Source organism: Equus caballus, chromosome 25, assembly GCF_041296265.1.
Source record: "Equus caballus isolate H_3958 breed thoroughbred chromosome 25, TB-T2T, whole genome shotgun sequence".
NCBI classification, from domain to species: Eukaryota; Metazoa; Chordata; class Mammalia; order Perissodactyla; family Equidae; genus Equus; species Equus caballus.
In genome coordinates, this window is record NC_091708.1 from 9,230,558 (window position 1) to 9,251,204 (window position 20,647).

Sequence of the window (20,647 nt, forward strand, 5' to 3'; positions counted from 1 at the left end):
GGGGCGCCCGGGCGGGCCTGCCCCGAGTCACACTCGGCGCCGCGGGCGCAGCGAGCGAGACGGCCGGGCCGCGGCGAGCAGGCGGACGAGCGGCGCCCGGGCCCAGGCGGGGCGGGCGGCAGCGCGGGCGGCGCCGGGCGCCCGGGCCCAGCGGGAGCCGAGGGAGCGGAGCTGGACACGGGGCGGCCGCCGCGCTGCGGCTGGGACCGGCACCCTGGCCCGTTAGTCCAAGCGGGAGCTTCAGGAGAAGCCTTCACAGGAGACTCGCCCTGCCTCTCCCTCCCCTCCGGCCCAGGCCTCGCTTCGCTCCCCGCCCGCCCATGGTCCCCGTCCCTCCGCGGCGCCGGCGCCCTCCCACCGTGCCCGCGCGGCCCTCCTTCCCGCAGCTCTCTGCCCTCCCAGCCACTTCAGCCGTGAGGTGCCCCCGGGCCTTTTCTTTGTACCAGCTTCCCCCCCACCCCCACCCCGTCGCAGTCACGGATCCCTTTTTCCTTCTCAGCTTTAGATTCATCAGCCTACTTCACCTCTCACTGTCCCCATCCCAGGCGCAGGCCCCCTTGGTCCCTCCCTCCTCCTGTCACCCTACTGTTAGTCCTCCATCCTTGCCCTAGGCTGGTAGACCCACTCCTCACCCACCCTGGGGCTTCCTCTCATCTCCTCCTCCTCTCCCCTCCCCACCACTTGCTGTAGTATCCCAGCTCACCTAGCTTATCCTCACTTCTCTTCCTGGTCGTCTTCCCCAGGTTCCAGGCTGGGTGCTGCTTGTGCCTCCCCCATAGGCCAGAGGGGCCCCAGGTTCTGGGGTTGGTGGGGCTGCTGCTTTCTCCCCATGGCACTGCCATCACTCCTGCTGTTGGTGGCAGCCCTGGCAGGTGGGGTGCGTCCTCCCGGGGCACGGAACCTGACTCTGGCGGTGGTGCTGCCAGAACACAACCTGAGCTATGCCTGGGCCTGGCCACGAGTGGGTCCTGCTGTGGCACTAGCTGTGGAGGCACTGGGCCGGGCACTGCCCGTGGACCTGCGGTTTGTCAGCTCTGAACTAGATGGCGCCTGCTCTGAGTACCTGGCACCGCTGCGCGCTGTGGACCTCAAGCTGTACCATGACCCTGACCTTCTGTTGGGCCCTGGTTGCGTGTACCCTGCTGCCTCTGTGGCCCGCTTTGCCTCACACTGGCGCCTTCCTCTGCTGACTGCTGGTGCTGTGGCCTCTGGTTTTGCGGCTAAGAATGAGCATTATCGTACCCTCGTGCGCACCGGCCCCTCTGCTCCCAAGCTGGGTGAGTTTGTAGTGACATTACACGGGCACTTCAATTGGACTGCCCGCGCTGCCTTGCTGTATCTGGATGCTCGCACAGATGACCGGCCTCACTACTTCACCATCGAGGGCGTCTTTGAGGCCCTGCAGGGCAGCAACCTCAGTGTGCAGCACCAGGTGTATGCCCGTGAGCCGGGGGGCCCTGAGCAGGCCACCCACTTCATCCGGGCCAACGGGCGCAGTGAGTGTGGCCCAGGCTATTTTAGGGTCAGGGGAGGAGGGTTGCTGTATTCCTGGAGCTCAGCACTGGGAAACTGTAGGTGGAGGTAGGCACTGAGAAGCTGGATGTGGTGGTTGGGGTCAAGAAGTGCGTGTGGACAGAGCACCTGTGAGAGAGCTGAGGCAGTGTATCAGGGGAGCTTGTGGATGTCACAAGCAGATGTAAACAAGGAATGAGATAGCATGAGGGGTGAAGCTTGTGTCAGGGGAGAATGTGGGATTGAGGGGAAATTGAATTTGGGGAGCAATATGAGTGCCCTAGAGTAGTGAATGTGGTTGATAGCTGCTCCAAAATGTGTGCTTATTTGTGAGCAGAGACTTCTCAGACTGGGGCACCAAGAACCCTTGTTGGCATAAAAATAGTGAGGGCTCCATAAATGGGCTTTGGGGTTTAATAGATTTGGTTGGGAAAGACAGGTAAGGCTTGCACTGAGAGAAATTCTGAGCAGTCAGTGCCTTTGAGCCAGGGAAAGAAAGGGCAGAGTCAGGGTGAGGAGGGCTAGGTGGGGAGCAGCAGGCAGGGCTCTGGGAAGAGGAGGGGCTGGAGGATGATACCTCCCTTCCTCTGGGGTCTGAAGTCACGCTCTGACTTCTGCCAGATGGTTCTTACAGCCCCAGGGTGCGGGCGACACAGACTCCACGGGGGAGGAGTGGGGAGCATCTGCTGGGTGGTCGATAGGTTAGAGCACTCTTCCTTGCCAAAGATGGAAATGCAGATGGTTCAGAGAGGGGGCTGTCTGGGGTCTTGGATGCTTTCTCAGGGTGCCCCTCTGTCGTGTACCTGCTCCCAGTTGTGTATATCTGCGGCCCTCTGGAGATGCTGCATGAGATCCTGCTTCAGGCCCAGAGGGAGAACCTGACCAATGGGGATTATGTCTTCTTTTACCTGGATGTCTTTGGGGAGAGTCTCCGTGCAGGCCCCACGCGCTCTGCAGGCCGGCCCTGGCAGGACAGTCGCACCCGGGAACAGGCCCAGGCCCTCAGAGAGGCCTTCCAGGTATCATTTGAGCCAAACTTGAAGGAGGAGGGGGAAGAGGAGCTTCTTTGAAGATTCTCTGTTTCTCACAAGACCCACAGAAACCCCAGGAACAGGGCAGGAATTGTGAGCTACAGGAGTGAAATGAACAGAGGCTTTCCGGGTTTAGTGTCATTCTTTCTTAGTTCCCCACTTTTGTGACTCTTTCCTCAGTGTGTCTGCCAAGCTTCCCTCCCACGATCTGGATCCCAGAACACTGACTTTCCTGAGTACCTGTAGTAGACTGTACTGCAGGGAGGAGAGGTTCAGGAAGAGATCTGGCCCCAGCTCCTGGGAGGGCTTCCACCCTTTCTGGAGGGGCGAGGCTGACTGTGGGCCAGGTAGATACAAGTACAGAAGGGACTGACGGTGTGTCCTGGAACAGACTCCTGAGAGCTTCAGCAGTTCGCGGGAGGGAGAGTCAGTGTGGGCTGGGTTTAGGGAAGGCTTTTATAAAGGAGGGAAATTTTATTGTGACTTTAAAGATAGATGTCATATTCCTAGTCAGAGTCAGAGAGAGGATCCAGGCAGCCTGAGCAAAGAGAAAAAGGTAGGAATGGGCACGTTTAGGGGACCAAGAAGACACTGGGCTGACAAGGAAGAAGGGTTCGTGTGAGGCAGATACAGGACAGAATGTTGCAAAGGTGTGATCAGGTTAAGGAGAGCTTTGAACCTGAGGCTAAGGCACCTGGACTTGAATGTGAGGTCCTTGAGATTTTTTTGACGAGCAATGCAGTGACAGAATTCAGGTTGGATGAGAAGAGGTGGAGGCTAGAGGCAGTGAGACCACCTGTAATAGGTTGGAATGGAGAGAAGTGATATGTGCTTGACTAGGTGATGAGAGCAGGAACGGAAAGAGATGGATTTAAGAAAAATTTGTAGGGTAAATTGACATGATTCTGTTCATTTCACTCCTCTGCTCAAAACTTTCAATGACTTATTTCCTGCAGAATAAAGTCCCAGTTCCTTATCCTGACTTTTAAGATCTTCTGCAGTCTGTTCTCAGCCCACCTTTTCAGTCTTCCCTCCTGGCGCCCCTCCTGCCGAGTGCTCCAGCTCACTAGACCGCTCTCAACCCCTCGGCCCATGGGCCCCCTGCCCTCCCTGCTTTTGTGCTCTTTGCTTCTTTTGTCCAGAATGCTCTTCCTAACCTCACCCCAGATCTCTGCCTCTCAAAATCATGCCCATGAATTGTTCCCTGATTCTCCCACCAGTTTTTCACTAACTTATATACATAAGTGTTTCTTATTTATTTATTATATCCCTCCTTTTCACAGAAAGTATTTGAGGTGGCATATAGGATAACCTTAAGGTCCTTTCAACCTTGAGATTCTTTGACTCTAAGTAGATGTGACTAAGGGCTGGACTTGGGTGGCCGTCTTCTCCAGTGAGTAAGGGTTTATGTGGCTGTGATTATGTATCTGGTTGTGTCTGACTGTGAGTGACAGAGCTGTTTGCATGCCTGAGTATGAGTCTGTGACTGTCATGCTTGAACATGGGCAGCAGCAGGACAGGTTTTGTTTATGCTTTAAGTTTTGTCTAAAACAACCTTCTCACCTTTGTCTGGATAGTGCTTGTGTATTCTTTTTTTAAAATTATTGAGGCCATATTAGCTTATAACAGTGTGTAAATTTCAGGTGTACGTTATTATATTTCAGTTACTGTATAGACTGCATCGTGTTTATCAACAGTAGTCTGGCTTTCATCTGTCACCATACACATGTGCCCCTTTACCCCTTTCATCCTCCCCCCACCCCCTATGCTTGTGTATTCTTTAAGACTCACATCAGTTATTTTCCCTTCTGGGAAACAAATTCTGAATCCCAGGTTGGACTGAGTTCCCTACTCTTGTGCTTAACTCTGTCTCCTAGAGAAGTTGCCACACTATCCAGTCGTGTTAGATTTGTTTGAAGACTGACTCATTCTATTAGTGTTTATCAGGCACCTTTTATGTCCCAGGCCCTGTGCTAGGTGCTGGTAGACAGTGGAGAACATAACAGATGTAGTCTCCACCTTTTTGGAGCTTATGTTTAGTAAGATAGATAGACATTAAGCAAATACACAAATAAGTACAAACAGAACAATGTGTGATAAGTTACTAAAAAGAATAGAGTGGCATGAGGGTGGATAACGAGGGGATGTACTTTAGCTAGTGTGGTCAAGGAGGGTCTCTGGTACTCTCCCCATAGGAGGACTCCATGGCCTTTTTGAGGAAGGAACACTCTCTTTCTGTGTGAGAATTCCTGCCAGCCAGGGGGCCCCAGCTCTTAGGGCAGGCTGAGAAGGGTCTAGTCAGCTAGCAATCAGCAGTATGTATCAATTCTCCGTTCTCGCACTTACTCTAGGCATTATTCAGACAGACAAAGAGGGAAGTTTTGCTATGACACAAAAGAAGGGCAAATAGGCTTAAGAATATGCCCAGGGAAAAATCCAGGCTGTGGGCTGGGGTGGGGTGAGGGGGCAACGAACTGTCGTCTAGCCAAGCTGCTCTCATCCTTTGCCTATGCTGAAGCCAGGCAGGGGGTGAGGGGACTTGGGTGGTCAGCTCCAGCCAAAGATGAGAAAGCAGAGAGCCTTGACCCCAGAGCTACCTGGCCGACTGGGGTCCCAGACCAGGCCAGCCTGGAGAAGGTGGCAGTAGAGGCAAGGAGTCTTTGATCTAGATGCCCAGAGCTTTTCCAGGAGGGTGTGGTGCCCGTGTCATAGCTACGGGGGGAGAGGGCTCTGAAATTAATCGTGTTGATGTGATTTTTCTCCCCTTAAGCCAGGGCTCATGCTGATCTCTGTACTATTCCATGCGCCCAGCACATATTGTTGAGCTGAAGGAAGGTGTGTGTTGGGGAGAGGGGGAGGGCTAGGATTCGTCTAGATGGGAGTAGAGCTGACAGGTACTGTGAACCAAGATGATCAACCAGGATAGGGAAGAAAAAGTAGATACAGTGGACTCAATAAGCAAGTGACCAGACTCTAAGGATCCAGAGGCCCAGGCTGGGCATTTGAGGACTACGGGGTCAGAAACCTAGGCCCAGGTCACGGCCCAGCTGACCAGCATAAGATTGGGTTACAGATGGGGACACCAGCAGCTAGAATGGAAGTGAGCACTAAACCCAGGGCTGTGGAGGGCAGAGTCTCCTCTGGACACCAGTCTGTCTGTTTAGGCCACTGTTGGCGGCGCCTCCTGCCGAGGCGGAGTGGGTCCCGGTGGGGGTGGGCCTGCAGGCAGAGGCAGGCTTCTGTTGCCCGTGCACATTTCCTACGTGCCCTTCCGGCTTCTGCCTGCTGCTGAACCCGGCTTTGTGAACCTTTGCCTGTTTTTTTTCACCTGGGGTCCACTGTGAAATGGGACACCATTGCCTACCTTTACCTTCTGCTCTCTAGCCCCTGAGCAAGCACAGAAATTCTTTGGAGGTTCTTCTTTTTTAGTAGTAGTAGCCACTGCAAAGAGTCTAGCACAGCAGTTTTCAAAGTGTCGACTTGGGATCCTGGGGGCCCCTGAAATCCTTTTAGGGGGACCATGAGGTCAAAACTATTTTAAAAATAACACTAAGGTGTTATTTGCCTCTGTCGCCCTCATTCTTCCATGGTTGTACCGTGGAGTTTTCCAGAGGCTACGTGCTATGTGATGATGTCACTGCTCTGGCAGCTATAGATGGTGTGCTTGTGTATTCTTGTGTTTAAAAAATTGTCAGTTTTAATTTATAATATGGTAAATATTGATAGATATAATCCAAATAAACAAAAGGTCTTTGGGGTCCTCAGTAATTTTTAGTAGTGCAAAGTGGTCGTGCGACTAAGAAGTTTGAGAATTGCTCGTCTAGCAAACAAACAGACCTAGAGAATTAGTGTTTAAAAAGTGTTAAAAACCTATCACCAGGCTTCATATTGAAATGTAAGTTGTGTTAAGCTTGATCTTTTTGAGCTCTTTTTTTTTTTCCTTTTTCTTGACTTCCTAGTCTACTATTACTGGAAGTGGCACCTCTCATTGGATGTTTTTGCTTTTGGTGAGGAAGATTGGCCCTGAGCTAACATCTGTTGCCAGTCTTCCTCTTTTGGCTTGAGGAAGATTGCCACTGAGCTAACATCTGCGACAGTCTTCCTCTGTTTTTGTATGTGGGATGCCACCATAGCATGGCTTGATGAGCAGTGTGTGGGTCCATGCCTGGGATCCGAACTCACAAACCCTGGGCCGCTGAAACAGAGAGCACGAACTTAACCACTACGCCACTGGGCCAGCCCCTTTTTGAGCTCTTTTACTGACTTTTTCACATTGTTTGTCAACAATATCTTACCCCTCTATTTTCCTTTTATTCTTGGAACAGGTGTTACTGGACACACTCAGTCCCCCTCTTCTTTTTAATTTTGCCTGAGAGTGAGGGCGTATTTGAAGTGTGTGATCGAGCATCCAAATGCTCCAGGAAGAATAATTACATCATGGAGCAAATCCTGTCTAATATAATGAATGTATATTAGAAACTGACGTCCTTGTTTCCTACCTGGAATGAATTGATACACAGGGATGCACCGCATGGTGATAGACCACATGTACGATGGTGGTCCCGTAAGATTAGTAGCATCTAGCTTAGGTGTGGAGTAGGCTATACTGTCTCAGTTTGTGCAAGTACACTCTGTGCTGTTTGCATGATGATGAAATCGCCTTACAACGCATTTCTCAGAATGTGTCCCTGTTGTTAAAGTGATGCTTGACTGTATATCAGGTATATCTCTATGGTCTACATGTACTTTCTATGACAGGAATTAACAAAACTGGTACAAATGTCTAGATTTTAATCTATCATTTCACCAAGTCACATTTCACAAAATATATTGATCTGAAGTCTTTCCCTGATGTGGCGATGCCAGTTTCCTGTCCAAGGCAGAGGCTGGTCTCAGTGATGGTGTGGGTCTGAGGTGCAGGCAGAGGCCAGGATGTCCATCAGCTAAGGAAGGGGAAATGGACATGTGTGGGGCTGGAGAGAGTCAGGCAGGCACCCTGGTGAGAGACAGACACGCTGACTTGTGGCCAGTGAGATGTGTGCATGGCTGAGACCATGTGTGTCATTTGCTAATCTGTGAAACGTGTGTGAGTGTGAGACTGTGTGTTCTCTGTGACAGATGTCTGTTCCTTAATGACGTGTAGGTCCATGCCAGTATGCAAGACACTGCTGCTTATGGTAGGAGTTCCACACATGTTAAATGAATGGGCTCACGGCTTTTCACAGATGGAATCACTGTCTCACAGTATCTCCCCCAGTTGTCATAGGACCTGAAATCTCTTTAATTCATGGGATGCAAGCACTGTTCAAGTGGCCCAAATGAAAAAATAAACATCTTGCTGATAACATTAATGGTCATGAACACCTCAGAGAGGAGCTGTTGATCAGTGTCGTCCTTGCTAGTGAACAGGTGCCCAGAAAGGAGGAGACAGAGGAGCTGTGGGTGCTGCGGCAGCTTGGCAGGGAGGCCTGGGGGCTAGTAGGGGCTTCAGGAAGGTGAGGGGCTGGCTTTGGGAATGGAGTTGACTTCTTCTATTTCCCAGTCTCTACCTTCCCAGAACCATCTTCTCTACCTTTCATGGAGGAGTGCCACTCCCTGTCCCCAGATGCATTGAACACACCACATACACACCACACACACGCAAATGCACACACACACAGATTCTGGTGTCCTCTCAGCCTTGAGACTCACCCATGTATATTTTATATCATGTGTATTTCACCCAGGTTCCCTGTCCTGCTTCCTCTCTTCCCCTAATGCCCATCTTGAATCCTGTTCACTCTCCCCCATGTGCTGTTGGTACAGACAGTATTGGTGATCACATACCGAGAACCCCCAAACCCTGAGTATCAGGAATTCCAGAATCGTCTGCTGATAAGAGCCCGGGAAGATTTTGGTGTGGAGCTGGCCCCCTCCCTGGTAAGTAGATCTCTCTTTCCCTGAGAGTCAGGCCAGGCTTTGAGGAAGGACGCTTCTCCTTAACTCTACAACAAGTCTCGTCCATGGAGCCAGTCCTACTTTGGGGGCTGTCCACTTCCATCCAGAATTTTTCCTTCTTCCCTAGTGTCCAGTGAGGTAGGGATGGCAACTTAGGAGTGACAGGAGGGAAGAAAGCAAACCAGAAAAGAGAAGAGATAGAAGGAGACCCCAGAGATGGGAAAGGGGGTTGGGGAAGGGGGCCTGGCAGGACATTTGGAGAGCACTGCTGAAGTTACCACCCCCAGATGAACCTCATTGCCGGCTGCTTCTATGATGGGATCCTGCTATATGCTGAAGTCCTGAACGAGACAATACAGGAAGGGGGCACCCGGGAAGATGGACTTCGAATTGTGGAGAAGATGCAGGGACGAAGATACCATGGTAATGAAGAGGGTGAGACGGAGGCCAGAGGGCTGCCGTCAATCTCAGGAGTAGAGTAGGCAGAAGAGAGTGGAGGGGGCAGAAGAAGATACAGATACCAGGGGCAGGAGGGAGAGTTCGTAGGAGCCAGAGGACATGGCAGAGGTGGGCACATATTAAGAATGGGCAGGGGTGGACTCTGAGGTAATTGTGGAGACGGGGGGAGAGGGGAAGGGGCTGGGGTAGATCTCAAAGTAAGGGCTACTCTTTTCTATCTTAGGTGTAACTGGATTGGTTGTTATGGACAAGAACAATGACCGGGAGACAGATTTTGTCCTGTGGGCCATGGGAGACCTGGATTCTGGGGACTTTCAGGTGAGGGGGGAGGAGGACATGCAGCTGAACATGCAGCTTTCAAGGGTTCAGCGGCGGCGGAATCAAAGGTGCTAGAGGCAGGGAGTTCTTTTCTCTGCTGGAGCTGCATCCTGGGTGGGTGGAAGGTTGGGGAGAAAAGCAGCCAGGTAGCTGGGGTCTAGGGGAGGAGGCTGGTGGGAGCAGGCCTGTGGGCCCAGTCTTCTCCTTCCTCACAGCCCGCAGCCCACTACTCAGGAGCTGAGAAGCAGATTTGGTGGACAGGACGGCCTATCCCCTGGGTGAAGGGGGCCCCCCCCTTGGACAATCCCCCCTGTGCCTTTGAGTTGGACGACCCATCCTGTGATAAAAGTGGGTGTGTGCAGGGACTGGGTGCAATCCTTCCTCCCTTTACCTCCATTCTCTTACCTCCCCTCGCTGACTCCCCACCCTTCGCTCTATTTTTACCTCTTCTTCTATACCCCCTCCTTACTTCCTTCCCTCAAGAAATCTGTCTGCCCCTGCACCCTGAGCATCACCTCTCCCCATTCACACAACCCCCCACACAGTCTTTCTCAGGGTCCCCCTCTCCCCTTCAGCTCCACTTTCAACTCTGGCAATTGTGGCACTGGGCACAGGAATCACTTTCATCATGTTTGGTGTTTCCAGCTTCCTCATCTTCCGGTGAGTTCTGGGCTTTTCACTGACCTGCCCACTCCCTCCCCATCACCACACGGTCTGGCTGAGGCCAGGTGGTCCTGTAACATGGCACGGTCTCTTAATTAATTGGTGGTTGTCTCTCAGACCTCTCATCCTCCTCTCTAGCCTTACTCCTTAGTTGTCTTTTACCCAAGGGGTTGTTTTTACCACTTTTTGTTCTTGACTGGGTATAGTAACTCATTATTTTGAGTGGAGTCTTATAAGGGCAAAGGTGAATTTTCCATGGATGCTACCACTTTAAAAAGGAACTTTCACCTTCAGCCTCTGTGTTTTTAAATGAGCATAGGGCCAGTGTCAGATATGTAGAGAATGTAGCCTTCTCTCAGTCCTGTCTCTTGGGTGTAACAGTTGAAGGAAAGCCCCTGCAACCCCACTGTTGGTTTATGGGGTGGTAGGATTGGGCTTGCCAGTCAACTAAGGTGTACAGTCCTTACAGAAAACTGATGCTGGAGAAGGAGCTGGCTAGCATGTTGTGGCGCATTCGCTGGGAAGAGCTGCAGTTTGGCAATTCAGAGCGCTATCATAAAGGTGCAGGCAGTCGCCTCACACTGTCACTGGTGAGCCCTTGTCTCAGCTGTCCCTTTGCTTCCCTCTCAGTTCCTGTCCTTTCTTACCCTGGACCTTTCCCAGCACATTGGCCTGTAATGATAGCCCCTGCACTACCACCATCATCTAATGTTCCTTTCATCCTTCCGCCTCCATGTTGCCCTTGGCCCCAGCGGGGATCCAGTTACGGCTCGCTCATGACAGCCCATGGGAAATACCAGATCTTTGCCAACACCGGTCACTTCAAGGTGAACAGTCATCCGCTTGTTCTGGTCCCCACCATCTCATCCTGTCTCATCCCCACCTGCCACTTCTGCCCATGAACCTCTGCCCTCATAACCCTCCTCTCGATGTCCAGCTGAACTCCTGGATGCTCCCACAGTTCTCCAGTATTTCCTAGCATTCAGAAACTCCTTCTGATATTAATTTTCCTTTTCCCCTTCACTCCCACCATCAGGGAAATGTAGTCGCCATCAAACATGTGAATAAGAAGCGCATTGAGCTGACCCGGCAGGTTCTGTTTGAACTCAAACATGTATGTAAGGGCATGTGGGTTGAGGGCGAGGGGTAAATAGGGATGGGGAGGAGGAAGGAGAAGACTATGGTTTAGCAAAGTTGGCTAGGAGGGCAAGGGGTTTATTTATAAATGATTTTAAGTTGTAGGTACAAGTAAGAGAAAGGTCCTCTCATGTAGTGGTAGATTTCTGTATCTAATTTTTTAGCTCTTTCAATTCTTTTTTCCTTCCCATTGTTTTTTTGGCTTTTTTTGCTAGATGAGGGATGTTCAGTTCAACCATCTCACTCGATTCATTGGTGCCTGCATAGACCCTCCCAACATTTGCATCGTCACTGAGTATTGTCCCCGTGGGAGTTTACAGGTGAGGGATAGGTGGAGATTATGGGGGGGAGGAGATTGGCCCAAGTTACACTAACTCTATGCAGGTGATGGCTAGTGAGACTAGGATAGTCACATAATCTATTCATGTCACTTACTAGGATATTCTGGAAAATGACAGCATCAACTTGGACTGGATGTTTCGTTATTCACTCATTAATGACCTTGTTAAGGTGAGTCTTCCCCATTCCTCCTTAAGAGTTCATCTGTTTTAAAATGCTTCCATCTTTCTATCTTTGCTTATGATTTCTCCTTGTAGTCCTGTAAAACTCCTGTTCTTTCCATTTCCCCTTGTTCCTATGGTTGGGTGAGAATGGGTAAACAAGTTATCTGGGGTTTTTAATTGGGGGGAATGAATTTTATCTGCCTGTACTTGTGGAGAATTTTTGTCTTCCTGCCGTATATATCTCAGATCTCTCTCCATCATTTTTTTTTCCTTTTTTTTTTTTTTTTTGCCTCTAGAGCTTATGTTAAAATCCCTTAGCAGGGAAAAGATGAGTGGGGTCTCCAAACATATTTGTCTCCTGTTTTTTCTCATCATTTACTCTCTGACCAATATTTGGCATAGCTGCTCTTTTGTTCAGAAAAACTGAAATTTAAAAAAGAAGATTTATTAGTAAAACTAAGAGAAGCCAAGGAAAATTATACTAAACCTTTGGTATCTTCCGATATACTAGGTTTCAACTACTTTTAAGTGACCCAGAGGCCCATGGATTTACAGAGTATGAATTTGAATCTTGCATGGGTTGGACAGATGTTTAGAAGCATGACTTCTAGTGAGCTGGCCTAGTGGGTCACCTGTACCACACCCAAGGCTGGCTTTGGTTTTTCTGCTTAATTCTCATGAGGTTATTTAAAAAAACTTTTTGTGTGAAAGTATGCCATCAAATGAGAGATGAAATATTAGGCAAAGTTGATGTGGCACTCAACTAGAGGTGTGATGATAAACATGAAAACAACATGACTCTTGAGAAAACAATGATTTGATGCAAAAGTGATTTAGATCAAAGCCAGAAGCCTAATCATTTCTGTATTCACAAATTTGGAGATTCCCAAAGGTTTTGTTGATATGAAAAGGAATAAAAAGAAAGCGTTCATAGAAACTAGAGTTATGAATTGTTTAGGCTCAGAGCTAAACATTTAGACAGAGGTGTTTTGGATTAGCATACAGAACACTATATCCTTTTTCTGTTCCATCTGAACTGACTTGAGTGGGCTCCTGGGGTTTCATTTTGGAAAGCACCACTCTGCCCTCTTAGGACCTGCCTCATAGGCAGAGGTTTTCTTCTCTCTGGCTCCATGGGGCTGGAAGTTTCAGGCTTCTGCATTGGCTTGGCAGCTGTCTCCTACTTGTGTCCATTTTCCAGGTTTTTCTAATTTACTATTTTCTCCACCTTCTGTCTGGCCACGCATCCCCTCTAGCAGATTGCTTTCCTCCTCCATCCTAACTTGCATGCCTACAGGGGGTTGTATGTTAAAGTTTACAACTAGTCTTCCTTGGTGCATCCGGGTACTCTTGATACCTAAGTCTCAAGCCGTGTCTGTCTAATAAGTAGTGGCCATGGATTTGAGGCCACCATGGGTGTCATACCATTCTTGGGGTTTTCCCTCATAGTTCTGTTCCCTTTACTACTCAGAAGACTGTCTGCTTTTTCCAGGGTAATAACTGATAGCTCCCCTTGTCCCTCCTCTTAAGCATTTCTCCTATTCTTGGTGCCTACATGCCAATATACTGCTTATGGTACCAGGAAGGGATGACTCTCCTATTCTGCCTATTTCCTTGAGTGGAAACTGTGTAAAAAATGCCTTCCAAAATTGGCTTAGTGTTTTAATGGTCCCAAGATCTTTAGACAGCTAGGTAATGTCCATCTCAGGGAGAAGGGGTATCCTAAGCCAGATATGATCCAATCCCATGACTTGATCTGTATCCTGCAGGGCATGGCCTTTCTCCATAACAGCATTATTGCATCCCATGGGAGTCTCAAGTCCTCCAACTGTGTGGTGGATAGTCGATTTGTGCTCAAAATCACAGACTATGGCCTGGCCAGCTTCCGATCAACTGCTGAACCTGATGACAGCCACGCCCTCTATGCCAGTGAGGCCTTCTTCCATGACCCACTTTTATATTGCTCCTTTGGCCCTGATCACTTCCTGATCATTTCCACCTAGGAAGGGTGGGAGAGGGAGATGGAGGGACAGTAATATGGGGAGCTTTATGGGAATGAGCCCAGGTGGGCTTGGGGATACTTTTTGAGGACCTGGCCAGCCTATTCTCTCTTTCCAGAGAAGCTGTGGACTGCCCCAGAACTGCTCAGCGGGAACCCCTTGCCAACCACGGGCATGCAGAAGGCTGATGTCTATAGCTTTGGGATCATCTTACAGGAGATAGCACTTCGCAGTGGTCCTTTCTACTTGGAGGGCTTGGACCTCAGCCCCAAAGGTGAGAGTCAATCTACTACCCACAGGCTTCTCTACCTGGGGGCTCTGTTCTTCATCCAAACCCTTTATCACCCTCAGAGATTGTCCAGAAGGTCCGAAATGGTCAGCGGCCATATTTCCGGCCGAGCATTGACCGGACCCAACTGAATGAAGAACTAGTTTTGCTGATGGAGCGATGTTGGGCCCAGGACCCAGCTGAGCGGCCAGACTTTGGACAGATTAAGGGCTTCATTCGCCGCTTTAACAAGTGAGAGGGCACAAAGGGACAGGGGCTCCCCAGGGATAGAAGCCTCATCAGTCTTAGATGAGGTGGGGCTGGTGGGGCCAAGAGGGTGGGTTGTAGGAAGTCGTTGGAGTCTTGAGAATCTTGGAGCCGGTACCATATCCTGGCCTCCCCCCAGGGAGGGTGGCACCAGCATATTGGACAACCTCCTGTTGCGCATGGAGCAGTATGCCAATAACCTGGAGAAGCTGGTGGAGGAACGCACACAGGCCTATCTGGAGGAGAAACGCAAGGCTGAGGCTCTGCTCTACCAAATTCTACCCCAGTGAGACTCTTGTCCCCCTTCTTGAATTTTCCTTTGGTATTCTGCTTTGTTGGGTTCTGCCTCATCCAGCTCCTGAGAACTCACTTCCCAACCCTTAGAAGAACCTTGCTTTGTTACATCTTGCCACAGTGAGTCTTTCTGGCTATAGACTATGTATTTTCATTCTGTCTCCAAATGAGCAGTGTTGCCTTCCCATCCCTTCTTCTAGGACACTGCTCTACCGTGCCTTTGCTGCAGCAAGTGTTTGTGGAACAATCCCAACTTGAGACATTTAGCCCCCATCCCCAGGCATCCCCTTCCAACCCCCTACCACTTGTACACCTTACCTTGCGCTAGACTGTAAAGTCTTCCCAGCCACCTTCCTTCTCCTCCACCAGGCTTAGCTTTCATGTTAGAACTCATCTCTGCTCCAGCCATACACTCCTTTCCTCTCTCTCCCTTCCATCCTCTTTCTCTGACTTTGGCTCAAACTGCACCATTGCCTCCTAGTTCAGTGGCAGAGCAGTTAAAACGGGGAGAGACTGTACAGGCTGAGGCCTTTGACAGTGTTACCATCTACTTCAGTGACATCGTTGGCTTCACTGCTTTGTCAGCAGAGAGCACCCCTATGCAGGTGAGAGCTATGGGTGAGAGGTACGGGGGGAGGATAGGGACCTGGGAAGCTTCACTGGGGCATAGGGATTCTTGATAGTAGGGAAGATTAGTTTGTTCTGAAGTTCCCATATCTTGTTATGGCTGTGGGTTAAGAATTCTTAGAAAGTTGGGCACAAGTCTCAGGGCCTCTACTTTCCCATCCCCATTAGGTGGTGACACTTCTTAATGACCTGTATACCTGTTTTGATGCCATAATTGACAACTTTGACGTCTACAAGGTGAGAGCTGGGGCTACCCTCCTACTGAGACCCCCTTAAAACCCAGTCTCCCTGAACCCCACATGCCTTACCTGCTCCGTGGTCAATTTTCCTCTTGGGTCTCCAGCATCCTAGTGCTGGAGTGCCCTCTGTAGACAAATGAGGCTCTGGCACTCTAATTCTACATTCCAGTCTAATTTCTGGTGAATCCTCTGGCTTTCCTAATTAGAACCATCACAAGATTTAGCCCCTATTTGCCTGGGGGTATACATACAGCCTATCTATCTTTTTTTCTCTTCTATCCCCTCCAGACATGGAAGAATCATACAGGATGTGGGTACAGAATGATTTATTGGGGTGAGGGACAAGCTGTGTTATAAAAGCTTTTTGTTGAAGTCATTGAGTTAGCACAGGGTGGGCTTTATTGTGCTTGGGAATAAAAATGATCTGGATTTGAATATTGGCTTTGTGGCTGACTGTGTGGCCTTGGGCAAGTAACAGAAGCTCCCTGAGCCGCAGATGTTTTATCTGTAAGACGGAAATAATAGATTTATCGTGGAAAGCGCCTAACGTTGTGCAGATAATAAATATCTATTTCTGTCTCTTCCCTTTGGGCTTACTCTACCATCTCTGTTATTATTGTAACAAAGAACTCCCATAAACTCTTTAACCCAGATTCACCAATTGTTTATACTTCCCCCCTTTGCTTTAGTTTTTAAAAAATCTATCTATATAATTATTTTCGGAACCATTTGAGAGTTTCAGATATTGTGCCTCTTTGTTCCTCAAAAGTTCAGTATCTCATTCCTAAAAACAAGGACATTCTCTTACACAACTCCAGTATAGTTAATAAAGCCAGGCGCCTGCCTTCTCACCTTTGACAGTTGAGGCTGTCTGAGGCCCACTTCACTGGGCCAGCCTGGCCCCCTCACCCTCTCTGGGCTCCCCAGGTCAGCCCTATTTTCTTGCCTCTATTTGACAGCAGAGCCTATTTGTCCATGTCCTGTTGCAGACAGGCTGTCCATTCACTCAGCAAATGTTTACTGAGCATTCCCCAGGTGCTGGGGTGGCGCAGGAGGATTTAACGATTCCTTGACTTCCCCTTTCCCCAAGATTCTCAGGACCATGGCACTTATTTTGTAGTCAATGTTCTGGCCTCCCAGACTGTCCAGTTTGTCTCCTTCTACTCTTTCCCATTCCCATTGATAAAGACAGAGGTGACATTTTAATCCCCCTCTCAATCAGGTAGAGACGATTGGAGATGCCTACATGGTGGTATCCGGTCTCCCAGGACGAAATGGTCAACGCCATGCCCCGGAAATTGCTCGTATGGCCCTAGCATTATTGGATGCAGTTTCTTCCTTCCGCATCCGCCACCGACCCCATGACCAGCTGAGGCTACGTATAGGGGTCCACACTGGTAAGGCTGACTCTCGCTCCAGCCCAAGTATCCACTTTTCCCAGGCTCTCTCAACCTGTTTCTTCTCATAGGGCCTGTCTGTGCTGGGGTCGTTGGCCTGAAGATGCCCCGCTATTGTCTTTTCGGTGACACAGTGAACACTGCTTCTCGAATGGAATCTAATGGTCAAGGTGAGACATTAACCCTCGACTCCAGCTTCAGCCTCAACCTCTGTTGTCCTTTTCTGCCTTTCAGAATTCCTCCAAATCTCTCAGTCTGAGAGATCACGGTTCCTGGCTGCCCCATCCTCGGTTGTATTTTGGTTCTGGTGCATGTGCACCGGGAAGATTGAGAACTTCTGAGGGCTGGTGGTTGGGTAGAGCTCTCTGTTGCCGCCAGTTCTTCTGTTGCCTTTTCTTTGATTCTTTTTTCCACCATCCCCCACACCACAACCCAGCCCTGAAGATCCATGTCTCCTCTACCACCAAGGATGCCCTGGATGAGCTAGGATGCTTCCAGCTAGAGCTTCGGGGGGATGTGGAGATGAAGGTGATGGCAGGTCATGGGGAGGGGTCATGGAAAGGGAGGATGAAAGTGATTCTGAGGATCGTGGGGGAAGAGAGGGAGATAAAAGGAATAACCGAAGAATCTGAATTATCTCCACTGCTCTGCTCCCAGGGAAAGGGAAAGATGCGAACTTACTGGCTCCTGGGAGAGCGCAAAGGACCTGCTGGGCTCCTGTAAGCCCCACTTCTTCCCAAGTCAGACAGTCTGGTACCTGGGTGGGCAGTGGCCACCATCTCTCCACACACCCAAATGGACATTGTCACCTGAGATGGAAACCAACGTGCACAAAAACCCGACCTTGTATGGAATTTCTTGCCCTTTGCAGCTCAGCTTTGTACATATATCTGCCCCTCTCTGTCCTGGTCTCCTTTCTCCCTACCTAATGTAAATATCTGTATCTAAACCAGAATATTTTGGCCAAATATAAAACAACAAAAAAAGTAATGGTGTCATAGTCTGGGTTAGGGGCAACTCCAAGGAAAGGTCATGGGTTATGGACACACTAACTCACAGAATGACTGAATTAGCAGTCTCAGGATGAGAGAGCCCTTTATGTAAAGCCCCGACCAAATACAGACAGAATCCACTTCCTTCCCACCTCTCCACTCCAGTCAGAAATAGATTCCATAGTCCACACCCCACTGCCCTCCTCAACCCTTAGACAGGAGTAGTTCTACCCCCTCCACCACCCTGCCCTCCTCCCTGACAGGCAAGGGAAGATATTTCCCCCACTTGGTGGGAATGCTTCCCAGGTTCATAGGGCAGAGGCTGCCCCAGAGATGAAGTTATTGGTGTCGAGAAGCTGCAGTTCTTCCGGAAGGGCGTGTCCAGTGTCTTGATGTTACTGACACCCTGGAGAAGGGCCACGATGAGGACAGATTCCGCTCTGTGCCAAGCCAGAACAGAAGAGCCTCTTCCTTGCCTTCTTTCCCCCACTCCCAACACCTCATCGCCCTCACGCACCGGTAGCTGTGGTGCCCTCTGTATCCAGAAGGTTTCAGGCTGCTCCTGATAGTAGTCATGAGGCTGTGAGGGAGAGAGACTGAATACCTCTTGGCCTGAAGCTCCCTCTCTCAATTTGTGGGTCTGCTACTTTCCCCAGCCCGTCAGAGCCCAGCTGTACAAGTGGGGTGGGATGGGTTCTCACCTTTGTTGGGGCAGGAGGCCCTGCTTGCGCCAGCTCCTTTCGGTAGTCATGGTGTGTCACAGACTCGACCTCAAAGTTCTCCCTTGTGGGTTCCTGCTCTGCCTGCACCTCTTTACTATACACAACTGGGGGGCATCAGGGCCATTCTCCCCTGGTTTTTGTCCTTCCCCTCCCTTTCCCTTTCCCCCAGCCTCTCAACAGATCTGGTGCCGCAGGAGCATCTCCAGCATGGCTTCACGCTTCCCTGTGGGAGGGCAAGGAATGAACAGAGTTGGGGAGTCTGGTTAAGAAGCAGGCCCAAAAGAAAAAAATTTGAGAAAAGGAAGGCAAATCTTGGGGTTTTGCCCTTATACCCTTCGGATAATCCAGTCCCACGAAAAATTCCTTCCTCTTTTATCTCTGACTAAAAGACTCATTCTGGCCCATTCTCTCATGCTTCACACCTCGGATTGGCTGATGGCGGTTTCCTGGGGGCTGGTATGAGTCTGTCTGGCTGGTGCTGCAGGGCATGGGTGACTGTAGCTGCAGGGACAGCAGTCCCTGGTGTCCATGTCGGAAGAAGAAACTTTCAGAGCCATCCTGCATGCTTGGGACTCGATCCAGGTGGTTGGTGGCTCTCTGTTGGTCCCAAGTTGAGTGACTATGAGATCCTTTCTGGTACCCACCCTCAACATAACCTCCCCCAGGAAACTGGGAACAGCCTTCAAGAAAAGGGAGCAGGTCAAAACCTTAATACCTCCTCTTCCCAGTTGTAGAGAAGGCACTGGCCCCGTGGCAATGTTTCATCGAGAACCTTATGCTTCCCTTCAACCTCAGGGGGCTTCCATAGCCCTCGGGCACCAGGTTCTGAGACTTGCAAAAATTTCCAGGGTTGTTGTTTCTGAGGCTCCCACTGGGTGTGGTGACTCCAGGGAGGGACCAGATCCGCCCCGGGGTTTGTCAAGCTTGGATGAGTGTAGGGGCTGAGCTCAGGGTCATGGCCACAGCCTAGACTAGGCCTAGAGGCAGGACCAGAACTGGAGCCAGGAAGAGGGCCAGGGCTAGAGCTGAGATAATTTGAAGTACAGGGATCTTGGGTACCAGAGGAAACATAGGCAGGCTCAAAGCCAAGTCTCTCCTGGCCTGTTTTGTGGGTAAAGCTGGGTCCAGCACTGGGCTCCCCAAGAAGACTATCCGAAGAGGGCGCCATGAGAAGGCTCCTCTCAGAGTAGGGTGCTGGGGTCTTTGCAGATGAGGCAGCTGCGTTGGCAGTGGAGACAGCTGCAGTGGCTGCAGTAGCTGCTGCGGTTGAGGCTGCCAGGGGCGACCTAGGAGTGCCATCCGAAGAAGGAAACGGTTCCGAAGTGGGTCCTAGCCCTTCGGAGCTGGACTGTGGGTCTACAGATCTGAAAGAAAACGAACCCGTGAAAGCTGTCAAAAGCGCAGCAGAGCAAGTGCGCCTACCTTTCTTGGCCCCCTACGCGTGCAGCCAGAGCTGCGGCTCTCACCGCGACGGCGGTCCCGCTGTAGACTTGACGGTCTCCATCTTCACCGTCCTAGGTTGCCATAGAGACGGCAAACAATTCCAGGAGACTGCGCAGAACTAGAGCTGGGCGGACGTGGAAGCTGGGGGCGGAGGCAAGTTCTCCGCGCGGCGGAAGTGTTAAACCTGGCGCGGCCTGGGGAGCCTGCTGTCTTCTGTCCCGACTCCGTTCCGCCTCAGCCAGGCTTTTAAGGTTCCGCTGGCCTAAGGCCTTGCCCTCTATACCCAAGCACGATTCTTTGAGGCTTTCTAAAGTGGTTCTTTGTGTTGGAGACAGGCACAGGGCTGTGGTAGCAGACAAAAGTCTGCCTGGTGTATTTGTGGGAGGGCAACAGTACTTTCCCTTAGTTCACTCTCAAAAGTGGAGGGGTGGGGGAGGTAGTCTTCTTAAAATTTTTGAGGATAAAAGTACATCAGACAACAGCTTAAAAGCAAAACGGTGAGACATGGGGATTAGTAAAAGGGAAGCAGCTTTTTTTGGGTGTGATTACTTCTCCAATAAAGGACCCTCACATTAACCATCCTCCTCTGGACCCGCTTAGAATTTGGCTTGCCATCTGAGTAAGGTTCAGGATTGAGCAAGTCTCGGTCCTGGGTTTCAGTCTCTTCCTATACACTCAGGCTTTTCTACAGCTACTTTTCTAGAAGCTTGTTCCAGGTGGACCACTAGTTATGAGGACTCACAGATCTGTAGGCGAATGCGCCTTTGCCTGTACTACAGGGTGGGCCTCCTTAGTGTCTAACTCAGACCATAGTCAAGGAGGATCATAGCCTTGAATC

General features: G+C 50.3%; 2 protein-coding genes across 12 annotated transcripts; one reads left to right on the forward strand and one right to left on the reverse strand.

Moving 5' to 3' along the window:
• Positions 1-120: 120 nt before the first annotated feature.
• Positions 121-17,642, forward strand: NPR2 (natriuretic peptide receptor 2). 7 transcript variants are annotated; one of them, XM_001504487.7, is made up of 22 exons: positions 144-1,496; positions 2,326-2,531; positions 8,349-8,462; positions 8,768-8,903; positions 9,163-9,257; positions 9,473-9,605; positions 9,833-9,917; positions 10,390-10,510; positions 10,673-10,747; positions 10,957-11,034; positions 11,273-11,377; positions 11,496-11,567; positions 13,330-13,489; positions 13,679-13,834; positions 13,912-14,080; positions 14,235-14,381; positions 14,871-14,994; positions 15,185-15,253; positions 16,478-16,652; positions 16,724-16,822; positions 17,089-17,180; positions 17,310-17,642. In XM_001504487.7, exons 1-22 carry the CDS (start codon positions 830-832, stop codon positions 17,373-17,375), a joined length of 3,144 nt encoding a protein of 1,047 aa, XP_001504537.1. In that variant the 5' UTR covers positions 144-829; the 3' UTR covers positions 17,376-17,642. The 7 variants fall into 7 exon arrangements, with proteins under 7 accessions (XP_005605662.1, XP_001504537.1, XP_014591382.1 ...); XM_014735896.3 differs by having other exon boundaries at positions 209-1,496; positions 10,381-10,510; XM_005605606.4 differs by having other exon boundaries at positions 684-1,277; positions 10,381-10,510.
• On the reverse strand, positions 15,565-20,291 carry SPAG8 (sperm associated antigen 8). Of its 5 annotated transcripts, none has more exons than XM_070250703.1 (7): positions 19,833-20,291; positions 19,082-19,730; positions 18,789-18,963; positions 18,543-18,589; positions 18,346-18,459; positions 18,162-18,224; positions 15,565-15,760 (listed from the first exon to the last, which is right to left on the reverse strand). In XM_070250703.1, the coding sequence occupies exons 1-7, from the start codon at positions 19,868-19,870 to the stop codon at positions 15,629-15,631; spliced, it is 1,218 nt and encodes a 405-aa protein (XP_070106804.1). In that variant the 5' UTR covers positions 19,871-20,291; the 3' UTR covers positions 15,565-15,628. The 5 variants fall into 5 exon arrangements, with proteins under 5 accessions (XP_070106804.1, XP_070106803.1, XP_014591388.2 ...); XM_070250702.1 differs by lacking the exon at positions 15,565-15,760 and adding an exon at positions 17,718-18,050; XM_014735902.3 differs by lacking the exons at positions 15,565-15,760; positions 18,346-18,459 and adding an exon at positions 17,718-18,050 and having other exon boundaries at positions 18,544-18,589.
• Positions 20,292-20,647: the final 356 nt, after the last annotated feature.

Bases quoted from the DNA above. Each gene is read 5' to 3' on its own strand.
- NPR2 (XM_014735896.3), top strand. From the start codon at position 830: ATGGCACTGCCATCACTCCTGCTGTTGGTGGCAGCCCTGGCAGGTGGG. The intron at 9,918-10,380 runs GTGAGTTCTGGG...TAAGGTGTACAG, and splicing joins TCCAGCTTCCTCATCTTCCG to TCCTTACAGAAAACTGATGC. The intron at 14,081-14,234 runs GTGAGAGGGCAC...GCCTCCCCCCAG, and splicing joins TTCATTCGCCGCTTTAACAA to GGAGGGTGGCACCAGCATAT.
- SPAG8 (XM_070250701.1), bottom strand. From the start codon at position 19,870: ATGGAGACCGTCAAGTCTACAGCGGGACCGCCGTCGCG. The intron at 18,964-19,081 runs GTATTAAGGTTT...TGGGACCAACAG, and splicing joins TCTACAACTGGGAAGAGGAG to AGAGCCACCAACCACCTGGA. The intron at 18,225-18,345 runs GTGAGAACCCAT...TCTCCCTCACAG, and splicing joins GGCCTCCTGCCCCAACAAAG to CCTCATGACTACTATCAGGA.